The sequence below is a fragment of the Pristiophorus japonicus genome, chromosome 27 (genome assembly GCF_044704955.1).
Source record: "Pristiophorus japonicus isolate sPriJap1 chromosome 27, sPriJap1.hap1, whole genome shotgun sequence".
NCBI classification, from domain to species: domain Eukaryota; kingdom Metazoa; phylum Chordata; class Chondrichthyes; family Pristiophoridae; genus Pristiophorus; species Pristiophorus japonicus.
In genome coordinates this window covers 7,298,367-7,316,403 of record NC_092003.1, presented here as the reverse complement: position 1 = coordinate 7,316,403, position 18,037 = coordinate 7,298,367, and the positions used below count along the sequence as shown (strand labels likewise).

Sequence of the window (18,037 nt, the reverse complement as noted above, 5' to 3'; positions counted from 1 at the left end):
AACGTTCCAAAGGGGAAATGGATTAATGCTTGAACAGGAAATTGGCAGGGCTACGGGGAAAGGGCGGGGCAGGGGTGGGGGCTGATTGGATCGTCACAATGGGCCAATGGGCCAATGGGCCTTCGTTGCTGTACACTCCAATTACAGTAGACACCTCAAGTCGCTGGAGAAATACCACCAGCGATGTCTCCGCAAGATCCTACAAATCCCCCGGGAGGACAGACGCACCAACGTTAGCGTCCTCGACCCAGGCCAACATCCCCAGCATCGAAGCACTGACCACACACTCGACCAGCTCCGCTGGGCAGGGCCACATTGTCCGCATGCCCCCAGACACGAGACTCCCAAAGCAAGCGCTCTACTCGGAACTCCTTCACGGCAAACGAGCCAAAGGTGGGCAGAGGAAACGTTACAAGGGACCACCCTCAAAGCCCTCCCTGATAAAGTGCAACATCCCCCACCGACACCTGGGAGCCCCTGGGCCAAAGACCAGTCCGCCCCTAAGTGGAGGAAGTGCATCCGGGAGGGCGCTGAGCACCTCGAGTCTCGTCGCCGAGAGCATGCAGAGACCAAGCGCAGGCAGCGGAAGGAGCGTGCGGCAAACCAGTCCCACCCTCCCCTTCCCTCAACCACTGTCTGTCCCACCTGTGACAGGGACTGCGGTTCTCGTATTGGACTGTTCAGCCACCTGAGGACTCACTTTTAGAGCGGAAGCAAGTCTTCCTCGATTCCGAGGGCCTGCCTAGGATGACTTTGCTGTGCCCTGGGCACAGATTGTCTGATCCCTCTGCCTCTCTTGGGGGCCACTGGTCTTCCCCAGTCCATGGAGTGGGCTGCCGGGCTATTCGAACTTGGGGGGCGTCACACCTCGGACCGTTTTTCCCCCCCACCCCCCCTCCTCGCTGGCGATTCGCTGCGTTTGGAAGCTGTCAATATTTTTCTGTGACTTTTGCTCTCTCTCTCTCTCTCTCTCTCTCTCTCTCTCTCCAGTCAGCCCCTTCGCCTCCAAGGTAAAGGAGATGCGTCTGCACCGTGAAGACTTCGAGATCCTGAAGGTCATCGGCCGGGGAGCCTTCGGGGAGGTGAGAGGGCGCGGACCGCCCCCTGGGGTCAGGAACGGACGGGCAAAGGAGGGGGGGCACCCTGCGGGCTTTCATCACAGCATCGCACCCCTAAGTCCATAAGAAATAGGAGCAGGAGTTGGCCATACGGCCCCTCGAGCCTGCTCCGCCATTTAATACCATCATGGCTGATCCGATCATGGACTCAGCTCCACTTCCCCGCCCGCTCCCCATAACCCCTTATCCCCTTATCGGTTAAGAAACTGTCTATTTCTGTCTTAAATTTATTCAATGTCCCAGTTTCCACAGCTCTCTGAGGCAGCGAATTCCACAGATTTACAACCTGTTCTAGTCTCCCCCATCAGTGGAGACATCCTCTCTGCATCCACCTTGTCAAGCCCCCTCATAATCTTACACGTTTCGATAAGATCACCTCTCACTCTTCTGAATTCCAATGAGTAGAGGCCCAACCTCCTCAACCTTTCCTCATAAGTCAACCCCCTCATCCCTGGAATCAACCGAGTGAACCTTCTCTGAACTGCCTCCAAAGCAAGTATATCCTTTCGTAAATGTGGAAACCAAAACTGCACGCAGTGCTCCAGGTGTGGCCTCACCAATACCCTGTATAACTGTAGCAAGACTTCCCTGCTTTTATACTCCATCCCCTTTGTAATAAAGGCCAAGATACCATTGGCCTTCCTGATCACTTGCTGTACCTGCATACTATCCTTTTGTGTTTCATGCACAAGTACCCCCAGGTCCCGCTGTACTGCAGCACTTTGCAATCTTTCTCCATTTAAATAATAACTTGCTCTTTGATTTTTTTTCTGCCAAAGTGCATGACCTCACACTTTCCGACATTATACTCCATCTGACAAATCACGGCTGATCTTCAACCTCAACTCCACTTTCCCGCCTGATCCCTATATCCCGTGATAATCCTGGGCCCCCCGCAGCCAATAACGGGTCTCTTACTCCCCCACCCCTCACACCTGCGAAGGGGGGTCCTCAGGACTGAACCACACACACACACAGAGGGTGTCCCCAGGACTGACCCACACACACACATAGAGGGGGTCCTCAGGACTGAACCACACACACACAGAGTGGGGTGTCCCCAGGACTGACCCACACACAGAGGGTGTCCCCAGGACTGACCCACACACACACACACAGATGGGGTGTCCCCAGGACTGAACCACACACACACACACACAGAGGGGGTCCCCAGGACTGAACCACACACACACACACACACAGAGGGGGTCCCCAGGACTGAACCACACACACACACACACACACACAGAGGGTGTCCCCAGGACTGAACCACACACACACACACAGAGGGGGTCCCCAGGACTGAACCACACACACACATAGAGGGTGTCCCCAGGACTGACCCACACACACACACAGAGGGGGTCCCCAGGACTGAACCACACACACACACAAAGGGTGTCCCCAGGACTGAACCACACACACACACAGAGGGGGTCCCCAGGACTGACCCACACACACACACACAGAGGGGGTCCCCAGGACTGACCCACACACACACACACAGAGGGGGATGTCCCCAGGACTGACCCACACACACACACAGAGGGGGTCCCCAGGACTGACCCACCACACACACACAGAGGGGGTCCCTAGGACTGACCCACACAACAGAGGGGGATGTCCCCAGGACTGACTCACACACACACACAGAGGGGGTCCCTAGGACTGACCCACACACACAGAGGGGGTCCCCAGGACTGACCCACACACACACACAGAGGGGGTCCCTAGGACTGACCCACACACACAGAGGGGGTCCCCAGGACTGACCCACACACACACACACAGAGGGGGTGTCCCCAGGACTGACCCACACACACACACACAGAGGGGGATGTCCCCAGGACTGACCCACACACACACAGAGGGGGGATGTCCCCAGGACTGACCCACACACACACACACACACACACACAGAGGGGGTCCCCAGGACTGACCCACACACACACACACACACACACACAGAGGGGGTCCCCAGGACTGACCCACACACACACACACACACACAGAGGGGGTCCCCAGGACTGACCCACACACACACACACACACAGAGGGGGGTGTCCCCAGGACTGACCCACACACACACACACACACAGAGGGGGGTGTCCCCAGGACTGACCCACACACACACAGAGGGGGGATGTCCCCAGGACTGACCCACACACACACACACACACAGAGGGGGGTGTCCCCAGGACTGACCCACACACACACAGAGGGGGGATGTCCCCAGGACTGACACACACACACACACACACACACAGAGGGGGTCCCCAGGACTGACCCACACACACACACACAGAGGGGGATGTCCCCAGGACTGACCCACACACACACAGAGGGGGGATGTCCCCAGGACTGACCCACACACACACACACACACACACACAGAGGGGGTCCCCAGGACTGACCCACACACACACACACACACACACACAGAGGGGGTCCCCAGGACTGACCCACACACACACACACACACACAGAGGGGGTCCCCAGGACTGACCCACACACACACACACACACAGAGGGGGGTGTCCCCAGGACTGACCCACACACACACACACACACAGAGGGGGGTGTCCCCAGGACTGACCCACACACACACAGAGGGGGGATGTCCCCAGGACTGACACACACACACACACACACACACAGAGGGGGTCCCCAGGACTGACCCACACACACACACACACACAGAGGGGGGTGTCCCCAGGACTGACCCACACACACACACACACACAGAGGGGGGTGTCCCCAGGACTGACCCACACACACACACAGAGGGGGGTGTCCCCAGGACTGACCCACACACACACACAGAGGGGGGTGTCCCCAGGACTGACCCACACACACACACAGAGGGGGGGTCCCCAGGACTGAACCACACACACACACAGAGGGGGTCCCCAGGACTGACCCACATACAGGGAGGGGCGGTTCCCTGGGTCAAGTCAGCTGCCTCGCCAGGGCGGGGGTGGGGGGGGTCCTGGGCAGACAAGGCTGAGCCGGACACTGGAGGGGTTGAGCCATAGCCTCTGGCTCTCGGTCCATGCTAGGGCCTGGGTGGGGGCCGGGGGGGATTGTTGACACACACCGGCGGCTGTTGGAGAGCGGGAGCGTCTGTGAGATTGCAGAGTAACATCAGGGAGCGAACCAGCAACAGAAAGTGCCGCAGTTTGTTTTGTCCTGCCCGGGCCTGTCCTGGGAGAAGATGCAAACGCTCTGCTGATCACACGGCACCGAGCACTGCTCACCCACTCCCCACCCCGTCTCTGTCTGTCTGTCTGTGTGTGTGTGGGGCCCAGTCCACGCATCCCCTCTCCCCTCGGGTCTCTCTCGCTTTCACACTCTCTCTCTCTCGCTTTCACACTCTCACTCACTCTCTCTCCCTTTTTCACACTCTCTCCCTCTCTCTCTCCCGCTCTGTCTCTCTCTCACTCTCTCAGTCGTGATACCAAATACATTTTTCCCACCAATTCCCCCTCATCATCTGAAGCCACTGACTCTCACTGGGGTACTGGTCCCACACACACTGACTCTCACTGGGGTACGGGTCCCACACACACTGACCCTCACTGGGGTACGGGTCCCACACACACTGACTCTCACTGGGGTACGGGTCCCACACACACTGACTCTCACTGGGGTACGGGTCCCACACACACAGACTCTCACTGGGGTACAGTCTCACACACACTGACTCTCACTGGGGTACGGGTCCCACACACACTGACTCTCACTGGGGTACGGGTCCCACACACACTGACTCTCACTGGGGTATGGGTCCCACACACACTGACTCTCACTGGGGTACGGGTCCCACACACACTGACTCTCACTGGGGTATGGGTCCCACACACACTGACTCTCACTGGGGTACGGGTCCCACACACACTGACTCTCACTGGGGTACAGTCCCACACACACTGACTCTCACTGGGGTACGGGTCCCACACACACTGACTCTCACTGAGGTACGGGTCCCACACACACTGACTCTCACTGGGGTACGGGTCCCACACACACTGACTCTCACTGGGGTACAGTCCCACACACACCGACTCTCACTGGGGTACAGTCCCACACACACTGACTCTCACTGGGGTACGGGTCCCACACACACTGACTCTCACTGGGGTACAGTCCCACACACACTGACTCTCACTGGGGTACGGGTCCCACACACACCGACTCTCACTGGGGTATGGGTCCCACACACACTGACTCTCACTGGGGTACGGGTCCCACACACACTGACTCTCACTGGGGTATGGGTCCCACACACACTGACTCTCACTGGGGTACGGGTCCCACACACACTGACTCTCACTGGGGTACAGTCCCACACACACTGACTCTCACTGGGGTACAGTCCCACACACACTGACTCTCACTGGGGTACGGGTCCCACACACACCGACTCTCACTGGGGTACGGGTCCCACACACACTGACTCTCACTGGGGTACGGGTCCCACACACACCGACTCTCACTGGGGTACGGGTCCCACACACACTGACTCTCACTGGGGTACAGTCCCACACACACTGACTCTCACTGGGGTACGGGTCCCACACACACTGACTCTCACTGGGGTACGGGTCCCACACACACTGACTCTCACTGGGGTACGGGTCCCACACACACTGACTCTCACTGGGGTACGGGTCCCACACACACTGACTCTCACTGGGGTACGGGTCCCACACACACTGACCCTCACTGGGGTACGGGTTCGTTACTGTGACTCATTGGATGAAGAGCGTAGGCCTGTGATGGAGCCTGGGCCTTTCCTGCTCTTTATCGCCTTGCTGGTGGGGGGACTGAGAGGGTAATGACAATCTCTTCCATTTCCCCCCCCACCCTCAGGTAGCTGTGGTAAAGCTGAAGAACACCGAGAAGGTATTTGCCATGAAAATCCTCCACAAATGGGAGATGCTGAAACGAGCAGAGGTGAGTAACCATGACGACGGCTGCAGGCATAGCCCCTGGCCGGGAGAGGCAGGCTCCGGCCTACTCCATCCCCAACCCAGCGACAGGCCAAAGTTAAACCTTCTTCACCCAGTCTCGCTCGCTCGTTGATCAGGGTCGCTCGTTGCCACGCAACGCATAGAAACAGAGAAAATAGGAGCAGGAGTCGGCTATTCGGCCCTTCGAGCCTGCACCATTCAATATGATCACGGCTGATCCTCTATCTCAACACCATATTCCCGCTTTTTCCCCATACCCCTTGATGCCTTTTGTGTCTAGAAATCTATCTGTCTCCCTCTTAAATATATTCAGTGACTTGGCCTCCACAGCCTTCTGTGGGAGAGAATTCCACAGGTTCACCACCCTCCGAGTGAAAACATTTCTCCTCATCTCGCTCCTGAATTTCCCACCCCGTATCCTGAGACTGTGTGACCCCTTGTTCTAGACTTCCCAGCCCCGGGGGAAACATCCTCCCCACATTCAGTCTGTCCAACCCCGTCAGAATTTTATACGTTTCAATGAGATCCCCTCTCAGTCTTCTAAACTCCAGTGAATACAGGCCCAGTCCACCCCAATCTCTCCTCATACGACAGTCCTGCCATCCCAGGAACCAGTCTGGTGAACCTTCGCTGCACTCCCTCTGTGACAAGTGTATCCTTCCTTAGGTAAGGAGACCAAAACTGCACACAATACTCCAGGTGTGGTATCACCAGGGCCATGTGTAACTGCAGTAAGACATCCTTGCTCCTGTACGCAAATCCTCCAACGCAGAGCCATGGCGGGGTATAGTGAGGGGACTGGGGTCTGTGTCTGTGATGTCCCCGCCCCCCCCTGCCCTCCACGTACACAGTGATGGGACAGTAGTGCCTGGAATATGGGAGATATTGGGGAGAAGGTGGGTTGGTGGGGCTGACGGACATGGGGAGAAGTTTGTGATGGGGCGATGTTGAGGTTATAATTGTCCCAAATTCCTGATCCCTCCTCCAGTCGTGTTGCCCTGTGTCGGTCAATATTCCCAGAATTCCCGTTCACTCCCCCAGTCGTGCCGCCCTGTATCAATATTCCCAGAATTCCCGTTCCCTTCTCCAGTCGTGTTGCCCTGTATCAATATTCCCAGAATTCCCATTCCCTTCTCCAGTCGTATTGCCCTGTGTCTATCAATATTCCCAGAATTCCCGTTCCCTTTCCCAGTCGTGTCGCCCTGTATCAATATTCCCAGAATTCCCGTTCCCTTCTCCAGTCGTGTTGCCCTGTATCAATATTCCCAGAATTCCCGTTCCCTCCCCCAGTCGCATTGCCCTGTGTCTATCGATATTCCCAGAATTCCCGTTCCCTCCCCCAGTCGGGTCGCCCTGTATCAATATTCCCAGAATTCCCGTTCCCTCCCCCAGTTGTGCCGCCCTGTGTCTATCGATATTCCCGGTGCTAACTCTCCCACTCGGTTTCAGACGGCCTGTTTCCGGGAGGAGCGAGACATCTTGGTGAAAGGAGACAACCAGTGGATCACCACACTGCACTACGCCTTCCAGGATGAGCAGTACCTGGTGAGCCTGAGCCCCGTGCCAACCCGCCTGTGAGAGGGGTGGGGGGGGGGGAGTTACCGGGGACCAAGGAGGGAGGAGGGAGGAGGGTGCGTTCAACTCCAGAGTCAGCCTGCCTCAGCAGGCAGCACTCGCTCTCGCCTCGCAGTCACAAGGTCGTGAGGGAGTGCCGCATTATCGGAGGGGCAGTACTGAGGGAGCCCCGCATGTCGGAGGGGCAGTACTGAGGGAGCGCCGCACTGTCGGAGGGGCAGTACTGAGGGAGCCCCGCACTGTCGGAGGGGCAGTACTGAGGGAGCCCCGCACTGTCGGAGGGGCAGTACTGAGGGAGCCCCGCACTGTCGGAGGGGCAGTACTGAGGGAGCCCCGTACTGTCGGAGGGGCAGTACTGAGGGAGCCCCGCACTGTCGGAGGGGCAGTACTGAGGGAGCCCCGCACTGTCAGAGATGCTGTGTTTCAGGATGAGACGTTAAACCGAGGCCCCGTCTGCCCTCGCAGGTGGATGTAAAAGATCCCGGGGCCACTGTTGGAAGAAGAGCAGGGGGAGTTCTCCCCCGTGTCCTGGGGCCAATATTTATCCCTCGACCAACATCACTAAAACAGATGATCTGGGTCATTATCACATTGCTGTGTGTGCGAGTTCGCTGTGCGCAAATTGCCGTTTCCCACAATACAACAGTGACTACACTCCAAAAGTGCTTCATTGGCTGTAAAGCGCTTTGGAGACGTCCGGTGGTTGTGTAAGGCGCTATATAAATGCAAGTTTTCTTTCTTTTAAGTGTATTCCTGGAGATATCTGATTGTGGATATTATTCTCCCCCCACAGTACCTTGTCATGGACTATTACGTGGGAGGAGACCTGCTCACCCTGCTCAGTAAATTCGAGGACCGACTGCCCGAAGACATGGCTCGATTCTACATCGCCGAAATGGTCCTGGCCATTGACTCCATCCATCAGCTCAACTATGTACACAGGTACAAGCGAGCCCTCGACACTGTCCCATCACACACTCCCAGGGCAGGTACAGGGGGTTAGATACAGAGTAAAGCTCCCTCTACACTGTCCCATCAAACACTCCCAGGGCAGGTACAGAGGGTTAGATACAGAGTAAAGCTCCCTCTACACTGTCCCATCAAACACTCCCAGGGCAGGTACAGGGGGTTAGATACAGAGTAAAGCTCCCTCTACACTGTCCCGTCAAACACTCCCAGGGCAGGTACAGCACGGGGTTAGATACAGAGTAAAGCTTCCTCTACACTGTCCCGTCAAACACTCCCAGGGCAGGTACAGCACGGGGTTAGATACAGAGTAAAGCTCCCTCTACACTGTCCCATCAAACACTCCCAGGGCAGGTACAGGGGGTTAGATACAGAGTAAAGCTCGCTCTACACTGTCCCATCACACACTCCCAGGGCAGGTACAGGGGGTTAGATACAGAGTAAAGCTCCCTCTACACTGTCCCATCAAACACTCCCAGGGCGGGTACAGGGGGTTAGATACAGAGTAAAGCTCCCTCTACACTGTCCCATCAAACACTCCCAGGGTAGGTACAGAGGGTTAGATACAGAGTAAAGCTCCCTCTACACTGTCCCATCAAACACTCCCAGGGCAGGTACAGGGGGTTAGATACAGAGTAAAGCTCGCTCTACACTGTCCCATCAAACACTCCCAGGGCAGGTACAGGGGGTTAGATACAGAGTAAAGCTCCCTCTACACTGTCCCATCAAACACTCCCAGGGCGGGTACAGGGGGTTAGATACAGAGTAAAGCTCCCTCTACACTGTCCCATCAAACACTCCCAGGGTAGGTACAGAGGGTTAGATACAGAGTAAAGCTCCCTCTACACTGTCCCATCAAACACTCCCAGGGCAGGTACAGGGTGTTAGATACAGAGTAAAGCTCCCTCTACACTGTCCCATCAAACACTCCCAGGGCAGGTGCAGGGGGGTTAGATACAGAGTAAAGCTCCCTCTACACTGTCCCATCAAACACTCCCAGGGCGGGTACAGGGGGGTTAGATACAGAGTAAAGCTGCCTCTACACTGTCCCATCAAACACTCCCAGGGCAGGTACAGCACGGGGTTAGATACAGAGTAAAGCTCCCTCTACACTGTCCCATCAAACACTCCCAGGGCAGATACAGGGGGTTAGATACAGAGTAAAGCTCCCTCTACACTGTCCCATCACACACTCCCAGGGCAGGTACAGGGGGTTAGATACAGAGTAAAGCTCCCTCTACACTGTCCCATCAAACACTCCCAGGGCAGGTACAGGGGGTTAGATACAGAGTAAAGCTCCCTCTACACTGTCCCATCACACACTCCCAGGGCAGGTACAGGGGGTTAGATACAAAGTAAAGCTCCCTCTACACTGTCCCATCACACACTCCCAGGGCAGGTACAGGGGGTTAGATACAGAGTAAAGCTCCCTCTACACTGTCCCATCACACACTCCCAGGGCAGGTACAGCACGGGGTTAGATACAGAGTAAAGCTCCCTCTACACTGTCCCATCAGACACTCCCAGGGCAGGTACAGGGGGTTAGATACAGAGTAAAGCTCCCTCTACACTGTGTAATGAAGGAGTCTCGACCATTGCTATCGCTGTCTGACGCTGTCGCTGTCTGCAGACTATCAGTTTCGTGTGCATTGTGGCGACTGAGATCGTAGAATCTCCTTCTGTGTTTGCCCCTTCGAGCCAGCCAGACTTCACCCCTTCCCTCTGGGCCGGGTTCAAACTCCGACCTCGGTCAGCAGAGGCCTGGATGGTAGAATTCCTCCCATCATCCAGGAGTGATGTCGAGGGGCACTTCTTCACACAAAGGGTGGCGGGAATCTGGAACTCTCTCCCCCCAAATAGCTGTCGAGGTTGGGAGGAGGGGGGAGGGGAGAGAAGGCGGTGATCAATTGAATACTTCAGAACTGAGGTTGAATAGATTTTTGTTGGGTAAGGGTATTAAGGGTTGCGGAACCAAGGCAGGGAGTTGGGGTTAAGATTCAGGTCAGCCTTGTTCTCATTGAATGGTGTAACAGGCCCGAGGGGCTGAATGGGCCTCCTCCTGTTCCTATGGTAGGCCCGAGGGGCTGAATGGGCCTCCTCCTGTTCCTATGGTAACAGGCTCGAGGGGCTGAATGGGCCTCCTCCTGTTCCATGGTAACAGGCTCGAGGGGCTGAATGGGCCTCCTCCTGTTCCTGTTCCAGTGAGCAGGCTGTCGGACCCTGGTTCTAACCCTCGGCCTTCTCTTTCAGGGACATCAAACCAGACAATGTACTGATCGATATGAAGGGACACATCAGGCTGGCCGACTTTGGCTCCTGTCTCCAACTTGGCCAGGATGGAACGGTAAGTATGCACCCATCGGGATCCCAACTCTTAACACGAGGCAAGGAGGCTCCTGACTTCGATCCGGGAAACCCTTCCCAGACTAATCCCACTCTCCCCTCACTTCCTCCCTTTAATATCCCACCCAGTCTAATCCCACTCTCCCCTCACTCCCCCCTTTAATATCCCACCCAGTCTAATCCCACTCTCCCCTCACTCCCCCCTTTAATATCCCACCCAGTCTAATCCCACTCTCCCCCTCACTCCCAGTACCCTTTAATATCCCACCCAGTCTAATCCCACTCTCCCCCTCACTCCCCCCTTTAATATCCCACCCAGTCTAATCCCACACTCCCCCCTTTAATATCCCACCCAGTCTAATCCCACTCTCCCCCTCACTCCCCCCTTTAATATCCCACCCAGTCTAATCCCACTCTCCCCTCACTCCCCCCTTTAATATCCCACCCAGTCTAATCCCACCCTCCCCCTCACTCCCCCCTTTAATATCCCACCCAGTCTAATCCCACCCTCCCCCTCACTCCCCCCTTTAATATCCCACCCAGTCTAATCACACTCACTCCCCCTTTAATATCCCACCCAGTCTAATCCCACTCACTCCCCCCCTTTAATATCCCACCCAGTCTAATCCCACTCACTCCCCCTTTAATATCCCACCCAGTCTAATCCCACCCTCCCCCTCACTCCCCCCTTTAATATCCCACCCAGTCTAATCCCACCCTCCCCCTCACTCCCCCCTTTAATATCCCACCCAGTCTAATCACACTCACTCCCCCTTTAATATCCCACCCAGTCTAATCCCACTCACTCCCCCCCTTTAATATCCCACCCAGTCTAATCCCACTCACTCCCCCCCTTTAATATCCCACCCAGTCTAATCCCACTCACTCCCCCTTTAATATCCCACCCAGTCTAATCCCACTCACTCCCCCCCTTTAATATCCCACCCAGTCTAATCCCACTCACTCCCCCCTTTAATATCCCACCCAGTCTAATCCCACTCCCCCCTTTAATATCCCACCCAGTCTAATCCCACTCTCTCCCCCTCACTCCCCGCACCCTTAAATATCCCCCTTTCCCCACCTGTTTGTCCGGTGCCCTTTCCCTGGGAGCGACCTTCGGTTTCTTCGGCGAGGGCGGGCCAGTTGTGCCGGGATTTGCCGACCCATGCCGGCGGTCTTGTTTTGTGCGGCAGGTGGAAACCTCGGTGGCTGTGGGTACGCCGGACTACATTTCGCCGGAGATCCTGCAGGCGATGGAGGACGGGAAGGGCAAGTACGGGGCGGAGTGTGACTGGTGGTCGCTGGGGGTCTGTATGTACGAGCTGCTCTTCGGCGAGACCCCTTTCTACGCCGAGTCGCTGGTGGAGACTTACGGCAAAATCATGAACCACAAGGTGGGTGAGCGGCAGGGGCTCGGGGGAGAGGCGATTACCCAACCAGGAATACACCCAATAATAACCGCTACAGATAATAAATAGCAACAACAACTCGTATTTATATAGCGGCGTTAACGTCCTGAGACGTCGCAGGAGTGAATATCGAAAACCGAGTCACACACACAGGGAATAAAGGACTTGCATTTATATAGCGCCTTTCACGACCACCGGATGTCCCAAAGCGCTTTGCAGCCAATGAAGCACTCTTTGGAGTGTAGTCGCTGTTGTAATGTGGGCAACGCGGCAGGCAATTTGCGCACAGCAAGCTCCCACACACAGCAATGTGATAGTGACCCAGATCATCTGTTGATTGAGGGATAAATATTGGCCCCAGGACACCGGGGAGAACTTCCCCCTGCTCTTCTTCCAATAGTGGCCCCGGGATCTCTTACATCCACCCGAGAGGGCAGACCGGGCCTCGGTTTAACGTCTCATCCGAAAGACAGCCCCTCAGACAGTGCGGCGCTCCCTCAGTACCGCCCCTCCGACAGTGCGGCGCTCCCTCAGTACCGCCCCTCCGAAAGTGCGGCGCTCCCTCAGTACTGCCCCTCCGACAGTGCGGCACTCCCTCAGTACCGCCCCTCCGACAGTGCGGCACTCCCTCAGTACTGCCCCTCCGACAGCGCAGTACGGCGCTCCCTCAGTACTGCCCCTCCAACAGTGCGGCACTCCCTCAGTACCGCCCCTCCGACAGTGCGGCACTCCCTCAGTACTGCCCCTCCGACAGCGCAGTACGGCGCTCCCTCAGTACCGCCCCTCCGACAGTGCGGCACTCCCTCAGCACTGCCCCTCCGACAGTGCGGCGCTCCCTCAGTACTGCCCCTCCGACAGTGCGGCGCTCCCTCAGCACCGCCCCTCCGACAGTGCGGCGCTCCCTCAGTACTGCCCCTCCGACAGTGCGGCGCTCCCTCAGTACTGCCCCTCCGACAGTGCGGCGCTCCCTCAGTACTGCCCCTCCGACAGTGCGGCGCTCCCTCAATACCGCCCCTCCGACAGTGCGGCGCTCCCTCAGTACTGCCCCTCCGACAGCGCGGCGCTCCCTCAGCACCGCCCCTCCGACAGCGCGACGTTCCCGTGGTAACGGGCCTTCGGGGAAGGGTCTGTGTGGGACCCAAGTTGTGTTGCCGTTGACGCCGGAGGGTGCTCTCTGCTCACTCCGGCCTCTCTCTCTCTCTCCTGCCTCTCCCTCAGGACAAGCTGAGCTTCCCGCCGGACATCAGCGACGTGTCGGAGGAGGCCCGGGACCTGATCGCCAAGCTGGTGTGCAGCAAGGACAAGCGGCTGGGCCAGGCGGGCATCGGGGACCTGAAGGGCCACCCCTTCTTCACCGGCATCGCCTGGCCCGACATCCGCGGCTGCCCCCCGCCCTACATCCCCGAAATCACCAGCCCCTCCGACACCTCCAACTTCGATGTAGACGATGACGTTCTGAAGGCTTCGGTAAGCTCCGACTGTCGGGGGGGGGGGGGGGGGGGGGGACTGGGGGGGAACGTGCGGCTGAGGGAAGGTGTCCGAGACGTAGAAACATAGAAAATAGGAGCAGGAGTAGGCCATTCGGCCCCTCGAGTCTGCACCACCATTCAATAAGATCACGGCTGACCTGTGACCTCAGCTTCAATTTCCTGCCTGATCCCCATATCCCTCGATTCCCTTAATATCCAAAAATATATCACTCTCAGCCTTGAATACACTCAGAGACTGAGCCGCCACAGCCCTCTGGGGCAGAGAATTCCAAAGATTCACCCCCCTCTGAGTGAAGAAATTCCTCCTCATCTCAGTCCTAAATGGCCGACCCCTTATCCTGAGACTGTGTGACCCCTGGTTCTAGACTCCCCAGCCCCGGGGGGGGGAAACACCCTCCCTGCATCTACCCTGTCAAGCCCCCTGTAAGAATTGTGTCTGTTTCAATGAGATCACCTAATTTCTAGAGAATCTCGGTAGGTTTTAAGGAGCGTCTTAAATGAGAGAGAGGCGAGAGCGGGACTCGGTGCGAGTTAGGACACAGGGCAGCGAGCACAGGGGGCGATGGGTGAGCGGGACTCGGTGCGAGTTAGGACACAGGGCAGCGAGCACAGGGGGCGATGGGTGAGCGGGACTCGGTGCGAGTTAGGACACGGGGCAGCGAGCACAGGGGGCGATGGGTGAGCGGGACTCGGTGCGAGTTAGGACACGGGGCAGCCGAGTTTTGGATCACCTCAACTTTACGTCGGTTAGAATGTGAGAGGCCGGCCAGGAGTGCGTTGGAATAGTCAAGTCTGGAGGTAATAACAGCATTGATCCAACATTTCCTCTCTCCCTTTCTCCCCTAAAGGAGTGAGCTTTACTCTGTATCTAACCCCGTGCTGTACCTGCCCTGGGAGTGTTTGATGGGGACAGTGTAGAGGGAGCTTTACTCTGTATCTAACCCCGTGCTGTACCTGCCCTGGGAGTGTTTGATGGGACAGTGTAGAGGGAGCTTTACTCTGTATCTAACCCCGTGCTGTACCTGCCCTGGGAGTGTTTGATGGGACAGTGTAGAGGGAGCTTTACTCTGTGTCTAACCCCGTGCTGTACCTGCCCTGGGAGTGTGTGATGGGACAGTGTAGAGGGAGCTTTACTCTGTATCTAACCCCGTGCTGTACCTGCCCTGGGAGTGTTTGATGGGACAGTGTAGAGGGAGCTTTACTCTGTATCTAACCCCGTGCTGTACCTGCCCTGGGAGTGTGTGATGGGACAGTGTAGAGGGAGCTTTACTCTGTATCTAACCCCGTGCTGTACCTGCCCTGGGAGTGTTTGATGGGACAGTGTAGAGGGAGCTTTACTCTGTGTCTAACCCCGTGCTGTACCTGCCCTGGGAGTGTTTGATGGGACAGTGTAGAGGGAGCTTTACTCTGTGTCTAACCCCCTGTACCTGCCCTGGGAGTGTTTGATGGGACAGTGTAGAGGGAGCTTTACTCTGTATCTAACCCCGTGCTGTACCTGCCCTGGGAGTGTTTGATGGGACAGTGTAGAGGGAGCTTTACTCTGTATCTAACCCCCTGTACCTGCCCTGGGAGTGTTTGATGGGACAGTGTAGAGGGAGCTTTACTCTGTATCTAACCCCCTGTACCTGCCCTGGGAGTGTTTGATGGGACAGTGTAGAGGGAGCTTTACTCTGTATCTAACCCCGTGCTGTACCTGCCCTGGGAGTGTTTGATGGGACAGTGTAGAGGGAGCTTTACTCTGTATCTAACCCCGTGCTGTACCTGCCCTGGGAGTGTTTGATGGGACAGTGTAGAGGGAGCTTTACTCTGTATCTAACCCCGTGCTGTACCTGCCCTGGGAGTGTTTGATGGGGACAGTGTAGAGGGAGCTTTACTCTGTATCTAACCCCGTGCTGTACCTGCCCTGGGAGTGTTTGATGGGACAGTGTAGAGGGAGCTTTACTCTGTATCTAACCCCGTGCTGTACCTGCCCTGGGAGTGTTTGATGGGGACAGTGTAGAGGGAGCTTTACTCTGTATCTAACCCCGTGCTGTACCTGCCCTGGGAGTGTTTGATGGGACAGTGTAGAGGGAGCTTTACTCTGTATCTAACCCCCTGTACCTGCCCTGGGAGTGTTTGATGGGACAGTGTAGAGGGAGCTTTACTCTGTATCTAACCCCCTGTACCTGCCCTGGGACTACTTTGCCCTGAGGATGTCTCCCTTCCTGCACAGTAATGACTCGCCCGGTTATGCAAATATCCTCCACTACTGCCTCCCCGACGGGCTGTAATTACAATATTTGTGTGTTTCAGGACTCAGCCCCGCCTCCCAGCCGTGGTGTATTCTCTGGACTCCACCTGCCCTTTGTCGGATTCACGTACACCTCCAACTGGTGAGTGAGGAGCAGCAGTAGATCCTCTTCCAATCAGCCCCTCCGACAACTCCCGGCTAGTTCCGATATCTCCCGGTGTAACGCCGAGTCTCCGGGGGGGGGGGTCCAAATTGTGACAGTGTCACCACCTGAGAGCTGATTTAACGCTGGGCGTTGGAGCGATAACGAAATCCCGGCCTCCCCAGCTCCGCACGGAGTGTGTACGGACTCGGGAAGGCATCGGAAAAGCTGCTTTTCCGCGCACAAAGCGCACGCTCCGAAAACCGGCCTTTTCCGATCTGTCAACTTTCTGGCTGGTGGATCTCGCGCAGCTCGGGAGCAAGGACACTTGCAGGGCAAGTTTGCGGGATTTCCATTGGTGGCGGGGTCTATTACATAAGAACATAAGAAACAGGAGCAGGAGTCGGCCATTCGGCCCCTCGAGCCTGCTCCGCCATTTAATACCATCATGGCTGATCCGATCATGGACTCAGCTCCACTTCCCCGCCCGCTCCCCATAACCCTTTGTCGTTTAAGAAACTGTCTATCTCTGTCTTAAATTTATTCAATGACCCGGCTTCCACAGCTCTCTGAGGCAGCGAATTCCACAGATTTACAACCCTCAGAGAAGAAATTCCTCCTCATCTCAGTTTACAAGGGGGCATAGTTTTAAGGTGGTTGGTGGAAGGTTTAGAGGGGATTTGAGGGGGGAGGGCTTCTTTACGCAGAGGGTTGTGGGGATCTGGAACTCGCTGCCTGGAAGAGTGGTGGATGCAGAAACCCTCACCACTTTTAAGAGACGGTTGGATGGGCACTTAAAGTGCAGTAACCTGCAGGGTTACGGACCTAGAGCTGGTCATTGGGATTAGACCTTTTGTTGGCCGGAGCAGATTTAACGCTAAGTACTGCCGGGAATCGAATACGGCCAGGGTGATCTCCTGGACTAGTGTCGATCGCCTGGATGGGTCGGAGAGGAATTTTCCCAGATTTTTTTCTCCCTAAATTGGCCCGGGTTTTGAATCTGGTTTTTGCCTCCCCCAGGAGATCACATGGCTCCGGGTTGGGGTGGAGTGTAGAATGTTTCAGTGTAAGGGGTGTCGCAGTTGTGTGTGGGGCGGGACTGGTTGGGCTGGGTGCCCTTTGCCTGTCCGTCATTGTTCATGGGTTTATATGTAACCTTCAGGGCTGCTGACCGAGGGATGTGTGGCTCTTTGTCGGCCGGTGTGGACACGGTGGGCCGGAATGGCCTCCTCCTGCCCTGTAAATGTCTCTGTTACCCATATCTTGCCCGGCAAATGTCCTCAAAGCCTTTGCGTCTGATAAAGGCATAGCCTACTTTTACAGGCGTAAGAGTTTTAAAACACACAGAAACATTGTAAAATAAAGTTATAAAACCACATCTTATTGTTTAATAACCCTCCCCTCTACGGTAAGTTTATTTTAAGCCATAATTTAAAAAAAACTTCTTTTTCGGAAAAATATATATTTTTACAATACATAAATAATTTAAATGAATAAAAATATGTTGTGCATTTTTTTTTCTATCTTTTATTATTGCATGTTAGTGTGTTTGGGGCTGTGTCTCATTCATAATAATGGGAACTGCAACTTACAGAGTTCCCGTTGTGATTGTGAGTATACTGCACCCTGATTGGCCGCCCGGAGCCTTGTGACACTCGCTCGTGGCCTGCGCACGTCCTGACGCGCACGCGCCGCATTGCGCAAGGAGGGCACTCCGGGATCTCTGGCGGGCGTTCGACCAAAAGATAGCAGTGCATCTTCCCTCCGATGTTGAGTCGATCGCCCGCGGGA

The 18,037-nt window shown here is 56.1% G+C and overlaps 1 protein-coding gene across 1 annotated transcript in view; it reads left to right on the top strand.

Annotated features, from left to right (window-relative positions):
* Positions 1-18,037, top strand: part of LOC139239337 (serine/threonine-protein kinase MRCK alpha-like) — a 103,006-nt gene that overhangs the window by 33,922 nt on the left and 51,047 nt on the right. Inside the window, exons 2-9 of the mRNA XM_070868011.1 lie at positions 991-1,082; positions 5,991-6,074; positions 7,541-7,636; positions 8,460-8,608; positions 10,883-10,976; positions 12,169-12,369; positions 13,603-13,851; positions 16,167-16,246. Coding sequence (XP_070724112.1) covers positions 991-1,082; positions 5,991-6,074; positions 7,541-7,636; positions 8,460-8,608; positions 10,883-10,976; positions 12,169-12,369; positions 13,603-13,851; positions 16,167-16,246 — 1,045 coding nt within the window. The remainder of the gene's footprint in view (positions 1-990; positions 1,083-5,990; positions 6,075-7,540; positions 7,637-8,459; positions 8,609-10,882; positions 10,977-12,168; positions 12,370-13,602; positions 13,852-16,166; positions 16,247-18,037) is intronic.